The 12,566-nt window shown below is 39.6% G+C and overlaps 1 protein-coding gene across 2 annotated transcripts in view; it reads left to right on the top strand.

Annotated features, from left to right (window-relative positions):
- The window catches only part of KITLG (KIT ligand), a 126,283-nt gene that overhangs the window by 67,763 nt on the left and 45,954 nt on the right, over window positions 1-12,566 (top strand). For both annotated transcript variants that reach the window (XM_006870706.1, XM_006870707.1), the window contains exon 3: window positions 5,620-5,682. In XM_006870706.1, the coding sequence (XP_006870768.1) occupies window positions 5,620-5,682 (63 nt within the window). The remainder of the gene's footprint in view (window positions 1-5,619; window positions 5,683-12,566) is intronic.

The raw sequence follows: 12,566 nt of genomic DNA, 5'->3' as shown, positions 1-12,566 counted from the left end.
ATGCATATGAGTTATGATGTTGGAGGAGAATATCAAATGTACCATGGACGGCCAGAAGAACCAACAAATCTGTGTTGACATAAGTACAGTCAAAATGCTCCTTAGAGACAAGAATGGCACGATTTAGTCTCTCATAATTCGGACATGTTATTAGGAGGGACCAGTCTTTGGAGAAGGACATCTTGCTTGATAAAGTGAATTGTCAATGAAAAGAGGAAGACCCCCAACATGATATATTCAACAGGATCTGCAGCAGAGAGTTCAAGTATATCAACCAATGTGTGCTTGGCACAGGACCAGGCAATGTCTCGTTCTGCTGTGCATAAGGTTGCTGTGAGTTGGTACCAACTTAACGACAAGTAACGGCAGCAACAAGTCTAATATCATGGGAGATTATAAAATCTTCTCATATAACAAATGTTCACACTTTGGACAGTTTTAAATAATTTAGATTTTATTCTACCTCAAATGCTATTTTCTTTAAATAAAACTACTGCATTAAAGTGAAAGATTGGTATTATTACTGCATCTATTTCTAGGTAAATTAAAAAAATTTCTCCAAATGACAGCATCATATCATCTCTTCATCAGTATGGGTGTCATAATTTGGATTGATTAATAAATCTTTTTTTAAAGTTGATTTGTATTGTTAGTTGTCTTCGGCATTTAAGGTGTCTGTTCCTGTGATCAATAGAAATGTGTTTATTTAATGCTTTTACTGTTTAAATGCAGGATAGAAAAACCCCCTCACCAAACCTGCTGTCATTGATTCAATTCTGATTTATAGCATCCCTGAAGTGCTTAAGAAGGAGCTCTGGTAGCGTAGCCACAAGGTCAGCAGCTTGAAACTACCAGCTGTTTCGAGGGAGAAAGATTAGGATTTCTGCTCCTGTAAAGATTTGCAGCCTCAGAAACCCTGTTCAGAGTCGCTATGAGTTGGAACCGAGTCCACGGCACATAACAACAACAACAAAGTGCTTAAGAGCAAAGGTGTGAGTTTGAGGACTAGGGGTGTGCCTGATCCAAGTCATGGTATTTGCTGTAGCTTCATAAGCATGTGAAAGTTGGCCAGTGAATAGGAAAACCATAGAAGAATTGATGTATTTGAGTAGTTATGGTGTTGGAGAAGAATATTAAAAGTACCATGGACTGCTAGAAGAACAAACTAATCTGTGTTGAAAGAAGTCCAGCCAGAATGCTCCTTAGAAGCCAGATGGCCAGACTTCATCTCTCATACTTCAGACATATTATCAGGAGGGACCAGTCCTAAGAGAAAGAATTGGTTAATTTCAGGGTTAGCAAAAAAAGTGAAAGACCCCGAACAAGATGGACTGACACAGTGGCAGAAGCATCGGTATCAAGAGTAACAACAATTGTGCATTTGTGTTTCGTTCTGTTGTGCATAGGGAGTGTTGACTCCCACTATCAAACTAACAGCTTCTAAGGAATATCTTCCAAGTTTTTGATCAAAGGTTCCCTTTACAGTTTAAATTCTTTTCCAGTGATCAATGTATTTCAGAGGAGATGAATTTATCACAAGGTTATTTATGCTTTTTCAATGTTATTCAACATAATGTAAATGCTCAGAAGGCAGCATAATAATTAATGAAGTAAGTATAAAAATGTACAACCTGACTTTCTAAATTCTCTTCCAAATGTAATTGGAAAGGAACCAATGAAATCCAGGGAAGTAAAAGGGAAGATTGCCCTGTAGGTAGCTATACTGGGCACCGCACACAGAACCAGGATTTGCTTTCTACATCCACTTGTTACTCTGAATATTTGTAAACTTTCTGCACCTCTAGTGCCTGCCTCTGTAGAATCTAAGTAATAATATAAGTTGGAATTGACTGCATGGCATTGGGGGATAGGGGAGGAGCCTCATAAAATTGTGATGGAGAGTATAGATGATAACTTGGCATAAATGGTCATTCATTTTTAAAAATTGGTATTAACTTTAATCCTCTTCTTAAATACCATTGAGTTGGTTTTGACTCATAGGGTCCCTATATAGGGTTTCCAAGGAGCATCTGGTGAGTTTGAACCACTGACCTTGTGGTTCAAACTGACCTTAATTAATGTCCACTAGCTCTGGTAGCGTAGTGGTTACGAATCAGGCTGTGAACCTTAAGGATAGCAGTTCGAAACTACCAGCTGTTCTGCGGGAGAAAGATGAGGTTTTCTGCTCCCGTAAAGATTTACAGCCTTGGAAACCCTGTACAGGGTCGCTATGGGTCGGAACCGACTCAAAGGCACTTAACAACAACAACAACAACTTACACTACATAGTGGTTATGAATCAGGCTGCGAACCGCAAGGTCAGCATTTCGAAACTACCAGCTGTTCCGCAGGAGAAAAATGAGGCTTTCTGCTCCTGTGAAGATTTATAGCCTCGGAAACCCTGTACAGCGTCCTTGTAGGTCAGAACTGATTCTACGGCACATAACCACCACCACTTATACCACAGTACCACATCAGGACATAAGCTTAGTGCAGAAATCACTTTATTCATTCCTCTCAAGGGGTAAAGTATGGCAGTTTTAATGGCTTAATCAAAAAACTCATAAATGGTCTTAAATTTATTTGAACCAATTTCAATATATAAATTCCTAATAGAATGGAATTGACCAATGTATCTCTTAGTATTTTCTCTGCTGTTTAGAGGTGTACCTTGATCCTATATTTTCTGAACTCTGATTCACTAGATTTCTCTATTTGCATTTTGAAAATAATGTTCTTAGGAAGGGGCTAGGTTATCAAGTAGTTTTTCTTCAGAATACCTTCCTTGTGTAGACTGGAGATGGAAGTTTCTCAAAGTTGAAGCAGTAGCAACTTGCTATAGATTTCTGGTGGTAAAGTAGTTTCCACTAAACGTCACTGTCCACACCCTTGCCATGCTTCTCCATCTGAAATAGCAACCTTAATTTACAAGACCGGTTCATTAAAAAAATAAAGTGTTGCTCTTCAGTCTTACATTCCAGCTTCCACATCCGCAAAGGTGTCTACTGTGTCTCTGCCCCTGGGGCTGACTCTGAACACAGGAAATGAAATGACAGGTCATTTTGTTCTTCAAAGATGGAGATGAAGAGACAAAAGACATTATAACAACATGGTGGGAAATGTGATCTAGAGGAAGGAAGTAAAGAAGAGAAGAGTAAATTAAAAAACAGTGAGACGGCCCTTCCACGTCCACTCACGTGTTTTTAATAAGAAGCAAGGCTTCTACTGTTTTGTTGGGATTAACATGAGGAAGCATGTTGTAGAGACTCGTGGAGAAAATACTCTGGAGAAGTGTCCAGAGAGCAGGTGAAAATGTAAAATAGAGTTAAGTAAGATGGGGGTTCCAGTCCAGATTTAACAGGGAAACCATGTTATTTCAGTTTTTTTGAACCTCAATTTTTCATCTGTAAAATGAGGGCAATACATCATACATATAGTAGATGTCCTAATGTAAGTTAAGCCCTTAATGAGCACAGTGCCCAGCCAAATATTCAATAAGTATTAGACACTATCACTGTTATGATCAAATAAACTTAAGAAGGAACAGCCAAACCAGTTGCTTCCAGAGTAAGATGATTGTGAGAGATGATGTGCCTGGAAGGAAAATTCTAAGGAGCACAGGACAGCCAGTTGTGACCTCACTCCATAGCCCAGTTCCACTGCTAATGACTTAGGTTTTTGCCTGGATTCTTTTCTCATCAAATTGTTGGCCAATTCTAGAAGCTATTGGCAAGACCAAAATTAAATCAGGGAATAATTTACTTCGGACATATTGTCAGGAGGAACCAGTTGCTGGAGAAGGACATCATGTTTGGAAAGGTGGAGGATCAGAGAAAAAGAGGAAGACCCCCAACGAGATGGATTGGCCAAGTGGCAGCATCAATGGACTCAAGTGTGGCAACAATAGTGAGGTTGACCCAGGATCGGGCAGTGTTTCAATCTGCTGTGCATAAGGTCACTATGAGTCGGTAATGACTCGATGGCACCTAACAACAACAATGATGTTATAGGAGACTCAGAGGATCATTTATTACAGGAGAAAATAAAGTTGTGTTGTTGTTAAGTGTCATCGGGCCATTTCTGACTCATGACGACCTTGTGTAGGGTTTCTGAGGAGTGGCTGGTGAGCTTGATTCGCTCACCTTGCGGTTCAAACTGACCTTGCTGTCCAGAGCATTAATCCAGAGTGCCACAGCAGAACTCCTAAACTGCAAATCAAGATGTTGTTGTTGTTGTTAAATGCCACCAAGTCAGTACAACTCATAGCGACCCTGTATAGGGTTTCCGAGGAGCAGCTGGTGAGCTTGAACCATCGACCTTGCGGTTCAAAGCTACTTTGCATTAACCCATAGCGCTATATCAGGACTCCAAAAATTAAGGTAGACCCATTAAAGATGGACGACTTAGTATGAAACCACTACTTTAAGACCCAATAGGCTAATTGCCACCTGTATATTATTCAGCTAGGAATTTTAATAGACAGTGATCTAAACAACTATGAGGATGAAGGTGCTGGTACTTTATAGGAAGGGAGTTACAAGAGCCTAGAACTCCATATGTATCTAGAAAGTTGATTGAAAATAGAGCTCTCAATAAAAAATGTGGATAGAGAGTCTTTTTTTGTGTGTTATTACAATGGCTTTTGACACAGGTACTTCTATCTCTATTTCATAGATGAGGGAAAACAAGGTACAAAGAAGTTATTTGTTGTTGTTGTCAGGTGTCATCGAGTCGGAACCGACTCATAGTGACCCCATGCACAGCAGAATGAAACAATGTCCGATCCTGGGCCAACCCCACCACCGCTGCCTCACTTGACGCCATCAATGATGCCACCTGGCTGATCCATCTCATTGGGGGTCTTCCTCTTTTTCTCTGACCCTCCATCTTACCCAGCATGCCATCCTTCTCCAGCGACTGTTCTCTCCTGACAATATGTCCAAAGTATGAGAGACAAATCTTAGCCATCCTGGCCTCCAAGGAGCACTCTGGCTGCACTTCTTCCAAAACAGATCTATTGGTTCTTTTGGCAGTCCGTGGCACTTTTAGTATTCTTCTCCAACACCACAACTCAAAGGCATCAATTCTTCTACAGTCTTCCTTACAAAGAAGTTATATTTGATACAAATTCTCTGATTCCAAATTTAGTTCCTGTTCACCTGTGCCACAAAGACTAATGGAAATACGTTGGCTTCTGTTTTGTTTTGTTTTAAGCTTTTAACAAAAGCTAGGCAAACATCTGAGGCATCTTAAGTGTTCAAAAGTTCAGAGCACTAGGTAAGTGGAGTTAAGTTATGTCAAGAAACGGAGTCTTTCTAAATTGTTTGTCATAAAACATTTATAGTTTTGAAATAGCATTTTTCTTTATTCTCTGGTTCGTTTTTTATGATCCGCACAGAGCAATAGTTCTCACACTTGAACATGAAGAGCTTGTTATATAAAGTTTGAGTAAATCTGGTATGGCCTGAGAAATTGCATTTCTTACAAGTTCCCAAATGATGCTGGTCACTTACCACTGTTGTATGTTTTTTTCCTTCCAAACTTGAAAACCAAAACTATGAAAACTTTATGTACATTAATTTTCTTATGGAATTCTTTTTTCTGTTTTGGTCTCTATAGGTGGCAAATCTTCCAAAAGACTATAAGATATCCCTCAATTATGTTCCCGAGATGGATATTTTGGTATGTTAACTACATTTCTGAATTTTATTTTAACAGCTGATATAAAAGAGAGGCTTATTAGTATTAAGAAAGGACATTTTGTAGTTTGCTGCTATTTAGGAGTTTGTTAATTGTCTGAATTTAAAGAAGGTATCTCTGGAATTTGACTTACTTTTTTCTTCAAAGCATCTGCCAAACACCAGATTTGAGTGAGCAGTTCAGCACATGTGCCATAGACGTCTTCTCCCAAAGAAAATAAGATTCTTAGAGGTAGCTACAAGATCTTTTTTCCCTGAGTCATACCCATCCCCCATAAAAAAGCTTGAATATCAAAATTATATAAGTTATTTCCATACCTGTATAGGTTGTAGTCAGCTTTATTTTTTCACTTTTATTTAATAATACAAAATATTTTGCTTCAGAATTTGTTGGCAGTGTGAGTCATAGATGGTTCTGATGATTGGTTGGTTGGTTGTGTGCCATCGAGTTGGTTCTGATTCATAGAGCCCCTGTATAGGGTTTCCAAAGCTGTAAGTCTTTACAGGAGCAGAAAGCCTCATCTTTCTCCCTCGAAGCAGCTGATAGATTCATATCTCTGACTTTGCGGTTAGCAGCCCAATGCATAACCCACTACACTACCAGAGCAACTTGATTGTGATGGTATCTACTACTTTATTACAGAAACTAAGAAGTTTTCATCATTTTGCTGATTACACAGTATCAGAATTCATACAGTAGGAAATATTTCATTCAGAGAATGCTCTAATATTTGTATATCCATCATATAGCTTATCAAACCTTAACACTGTGCTATATTTGATTCACTTATGTTTATTTAACCATAAATATAATTAAATCCCTCTGTATGTCTCCCAATCCCTGTTAATCTCCCCTTTGTCTCTTCGGGATAACTCTTTCCTGAGCTGGAAGTGTCCATTGTAGTGTATGTTGTAAAATTTTGTTAGGAGGCTAGATCATTTTCCCGGGAATTATACCAATGGTTTTACATGATTTTATATTTATATTGAAAATTATGCAGTCATAAATGATATATGGTGTTTTTGCATATTAAAATTCATATTAAAGTCATATTACACAAGGGTAAGTCGATAGATATATATTACAATACATATTAGGCAATATATATTGTACATTACACACTATATATAATCCAATATATATATTGTTGCTGTTAAGTACCGTGGAGTTGTTTGCGACTCATAGTAACCCTGTATAGGATTTCTGAGGCTATAAATCTTTTACTGGAGCAGAAAGCCTCATCGTTCTCCCATGGAACAGCTGGTAATTTGAAACTGCTGACCTTGAGGTTAGCAGCCCGATTCATAACCACTACGCTATATTACACGGGTAAATCAATACTTGGGTTTCAATTCAGTCTTGCACAGATTTATTCCAAATACAATGTGTTTAAATATATCTTTGCAATCAATGAGTGACTGAAGACAAGTTCTTTCAGTAATAGTCTTAGTCTCCCTGCAGTGCCTTCAAAAACAAAAACAAAAGCAAAACAAACATCCAGTCAAAATAGTGACTTCCAAGAGGATCTGCTGGGCCGGTTAAATTAAGGTGGAGAGGCCAGCTCAGAAACTTATGGTGACTGCTTTATGAAATTCCAAAGGGGTAATCATTTTGTTCTTGTTTTGTTTTTATTGTGAATTATGTGATAGTTTACATGGGAGAACAACAGCTTTATATTTGTCTTACTGTATTTCTTTTCACTGCAACAATTACAATCCCCTTCATGCTTCATCACATAACCAGAGGGTACACCCCGCATGTCTGCCCCCTCACCCCTGGCCGTCAGCACACAGCCCCTCTCCCTCCCTGAGTCCAGAGCCCCCAGCTGCTCCATCTCTCCACGTCATCATCTCTGCCTCCATCTCTGGCATCACTGCTTCACTTGATAGGGTTCCTCACTCCGCTTTTCTCCCTTGATAGTCCCAGGGACCTCCTTTCCTGGACTGCAAAGTCAACCACTCCCCTCCTTTTGTTACAAAACGTCTACCTTTACATTTCTGACCCTCACAGTCAGTACTGATAGCAGTTATTCACTATTGTACCACAAGAGTCCTATCCCCAAAGGGGTAATCTTGATGAATTTTCTCAAAAGACACAGTAGCAGCCTGAGGCCTTATTAGGAGAAAATTAGAAACTGTATTGGTGAGGAAAAGGTCAGGAAAGTTGTGCTGGGCATATTTTTTTTCCATCACAGCAGTTACTCATTCTTCAAAGATATAAGGGCTATTCTATGAGAATTTCATTGGGAAATTTTACCTTAGCTACCCTACAGCCCTGATCTTGACCCTTCAGACTTTCTTTTTGTTTCCCAAACTCAAAGAACACAGAAAAGAAATATGATTTGAGTCCCTCTAGGATGCCAAAATGGAGTTCTGTTATGGTGCTATAGGGTAAGCACTGGACCACAAGGTTAGCTTGAACTGGAAGGTAGGTGGTTCAAACTCACCAGCCACTCCTTGGAAACTCTATACAAGGTACTTAGCACCACCAGCAACAAGGATGCCAAAACATCCTCTTTGATGTGGTATAAATTGAAGAGCATAGAAGCCTTCCAGGAAGGGTTAGAAGATGGAAACACTGCTTTCAGAAGTGTATAGACCTAGATGAAGGGCTATGTCAAGAAATAATGGCTTAATTTTTGACATTTTTGTTTAATAAAGGTTTTGTAGTAATACTGTTTGACTTAACCACTTATATACCATTTTGTAACTTGCTTACATTTTTCAACCTTTATTTGCGGTACATCATGTTGTTCCATGGCAATTCGTTTTCCCTACTGCATGGTATTCCTTGAGTTAATTGAAAACCCTTGGTGTTACTCTCAACTCTGCTCTGCCAGTCAACATCTTTAAGTAATTTACCAAATACACATTATACATCTCTGTTGTGCAAATCGTCTTCGGTATTGAATCATTTCAGTCTATCAAAATTATTAACAAGTTAAGATAATATTTCTAGTATTTATTGAGTAGTATGTACTATGTGTGGCACTGTGGGTTAACATGCCAGACAGCAAAGCCATTTGAACTGCCAGGTCAGTGGTTCAAGCTCACCAGCTGCTCCTTGGAAACCCTATATAGGGTTGCTATGAGTTGGAACTGACTCGATGGCACTTCACATCAACAACAAAGAAGTATTTATTATGTGCTTATGCTTAAAGTGCCTTTCAAAGACCACATGGCTGTTATTTCAAGAGAATGCCAGATGCTGTTTTCTTGGCTTGGTAGGTATTTTTAATATAAAATACCAGCAATTTATTAGACAATTTTTGGTACTTTGAAATGCTGAAAAAGTTATACTCAAATCAATTTATTATCTAAGTAAATGTCTGTGCCATTGAGTTCTCTGGAAATAGGAATGCAAAAATTATAGCAGTATGAAACTTAACTAATTAAATCATTCAATCGCTTAGCAAATGCTTGTTTAGGAGAATGTATGGAGTTGGCCATGGCTGCAACAATGGCCTCAAACATACTAATCATCATGGAGATGAATCAGACCTAGGCAGTGGGGTTTTTCCATTGGGGATGCCATGAGAGGGGAATCAACTCCATGTCAACTAACAGCAACATAACAACCATAGTGAGAGAAAGTGTTGCAAAAAGTACCTTGAAAACCTGAAACCTACTCCATCAAGTTGATTCCAACTCCCAGAAACCCTATGTTGTTGTTGTTAGGTGCTATTGAGTCGGTACCGACTCATAGCGACCCTATGCACAGCAGAACGAAACACTGCCCGACCCTGAGCCAACCTCACTATCGCTGCCATGCGTGAGTCTATTGATGATGCCACTTGGCCAATCCATCTCGTTGGGGGTCTTCCTCTTTTTCTTTGACCCTCCACCTTACCAAACATGATATCCTATAGGACAAAAAACTACTCCCTTAGGCTTTCTGAGACTATAAATACGGAGTGCACAGGCTCATGTTTCTCCAGAAGAGCTGATAGTGGGTTTTAACGGCTGGCTGGCTGACCTTACAGTTAGCAGAACAGAACTTAACCCACTGTGCCACCAGGGCTCCCTTATAAGAGTGGTTGTGAAGTGCCATCGAGTCCATTTTGACTCACAGCAACCCTGTATGAGGTTTCCGAGGAGTGGCTGGTGAGTTTGAACTGCCAGCCTTGTGGTAAGCATATAGCGACATATCGGGACTCTTTGTAAGAGTATTATTGTTAAGTGCTATTGAGTCGGTTCTGATTCATAGTGACCCTGTGTAGGGTCTCTGAGGAGTAGCTGGTATGTTTGAACCAATAACCTTGAAGTTAGCAGTCCAGTGCTTATCTGTTTATCCTGCAGCACCATACAGGATTTCTGTAAGAGCTTTTGTTGTGTGTTGTCCAGGCGGTCATATCGACCATGTAGAGGATTTTGGAAGAGAGGTTGGTGAGTTTGAACCACTGACTTTGTAGTTATAACTGATCTTGTTGTTAGGTTAAGAGTTGTTGTTGTTAAGTGCTATTGAGTCAGTTCCAACTCATAGCAACCTTGTGTAGGGTTTCTGAGTAGTGCTGCTGGTGAGGTTGAACCACCAACCTTGTGGTTTAAACCAACCTTGCAGTTCAGTACACTAATCCACATGCCACCCCAGGACTTAGTACTTGGGCAATAAAGAACTATCCCAGCATTTGGAGTCCTTGTGTAGTGCTGCAGATTAATGTACTGGGCCATAAGTTTGGTTTGAAAGTCTGTGGTTCAAGTTCACCAGCCATTCCTCATTCCTCGGAAACCCTAGACGGTCGCTATGATTTGACTGCACTTAACAACAACAATCCCAGCATTTAAGGCAGTGATTCCCAACCATACTCAACGAATTAAGCTGCTTTTTGAGAAACAGCATGTGCTAAATGGAAAATAAGTAAATAGATAAGTTTGTGTTGATATAATCATAGATTTTGGTAAGTCATATATTCTATTGGTTAGTAATAATGACAAAAGCCAAACTTGTAAGAAAAAAATGAAGTTGATTCATTGCCATCTTTTTTCTCCTTGTTTCTGTAATTGAGAAAAAAAAAGTCTGCTATTATTTGATGTTGGCTTGCTATCTTGGCACAACTTGGGAAACACTGTTCTTGGCCACCACAGTTGGCAAGGAAAACATGCCTCTGCATAGGGCTTTGGGCAGAAACAGGGGTCCTACCCTTTGTTTTACCTTCATTTAAAAATGTTAGTTTCTGCCAAGACCAGAGGAGTTTCCCAGTCCAGAGGCCCCTGATTACTTGTCTGTGGTCAGGGTTCCAGCTGCCATATCTTTTGTCTGTAAACAATAGAAGGTGGAGTGGGAGTAAGGGTGGGTGCCAGAAAGCTTCTCTAAGGCCAAAGCAATAAAAGTCCGCCTTAGGCACTGGGCAGAAAAAGAAAAAAAGTTCCTAGAATAGAAACACTTTAATTTTGCTTTTGTTTTTAAAATCCGCTAAATGCTCCTGAAAGGTTGCTTTTTTAATGGCCTGCCTTAGAATTACCTAGCCATTCTCTCTTACAAAGAGCAGTATAATCAAACAGTTAGTATTTAAGCCCAACAATAATTACAAATTCTATTTTAAACTCTTGCAGTTGTTTTAGGTGCCATAGAGTCGATTCTACACATAGTGACCCTCTATGCTAGAGTTGAACTGGCCCATAGGGGTTTAGGCCGTAATCTAGTCTTTGAGAAACCAAAAGGGAAGAAGAACATGGGTGACAGTTCTCAAACTGAAGAACTGGGGGGCGGGGGGTGGGGAGAGGTGACGGATAGGGATTTAAGCCTTGAGTTGCAATATTGAAGGATTCAGGTGGACCTTGATTGAAAGCAGAGAATACCAGAAACATGTTTACCTGTGTTTTATTGACTATGCAAAGGCTTATGACTGTATGGATCATAACAAATTATAGATCACAGTGTGAGGGATGGGGATTACAGAACACTTCATTGTACTCATGTGGAATTTACATATTGACCAAGAGGAAATAGCTTGTACAGAATGAGGGAATACTGCATGATTTAAAACCAGGAAAGGTGTGTGCCAGGGTTTTATCCTTTCAGAACTGTGTTTATTTAATCTGTATGTTGATGTTGTTAAGTGCTGTCCAGTCGGTTCTGACCCATAGTGACCCTGTATGGGGTTTCTGAGGAGCAGAACCACAGGTAAGCTTGAATTGCAGGCCTTGAAGTTCCAACGCAAATTGCAGTCCAATGCATTAACCAAGCATCATACCAGGACCCCTTAATCTATATGCTGAGCAAATAATCCGAGATTGATCCTATGATGGAGAATGCAGCATCAGAATTGTGTTCCTTTCTATTTCCTGACCATTTTTAGAAACCTTGATGTGTGTGGTTGTTGTTGTTGTTGTTAAGTGCCGTCGATTCTGACTCATATCGACCCTGAACAGGGTTTCCGAGGCTGTAATTCTTTATGGGAGCAGAAAGCCTCATCTTTCTCCCGCAGAGCAGCTGGTAGTTTCAAACTGCTGACCTTGGGGTTCGCAGCCTGATTCGTAACCACTATGCTACCAGAGCTCTTTGATGTGTGTGGTAGCTACTCAAAAAAATGTTTACCATTAAGTATTTAACTGTAGGTATAAATGCTAGATTTCTAAATCTTGAAAAAGTTTCAACTCATTAGTTAAGGCTCCTTTAGATCTTGTTAACAGTCATGAACTCAAAGTTAGCAAAAAAAAAAAAAAAAGTCTAATTGTTATAAGGATGCTGAGGAATAAATACTAGCCCCCTGAGGGCAGGGATACAGCCAGTCTCAAGAAGAGACTGGAGGTAGGACTCCTGGGCCATGGGGATTTGTCTTTCAGTACATCTGAATCTCTCCTTCATTTTCTTCTGCTTCTGCAGAATTTTCCTTCAAAGTCAAATCATCTGGTGAAATGTAACTG

The sequence above is a fragment of the Chrysochloris asiatica genome, unplaced genomic scaffold (assembly GCF_000296735.1).
Source record: "Chrysochloris asiatica unplaced genomic scaffold, ChrAsi1.0 scaffold00149, whole genome shotgun sequence".
In the NCBI taxonomy this organism is placed as follows: Eukaryota; Metazoa; Chordata; class Mammalia; order Afrosoricida; family Chrysochloridae; genus Chrysochloris; species Chrysochloris asiatica.
This window is presented reverse-complemented; position numbering and strand designations above follow the sequence as displayed.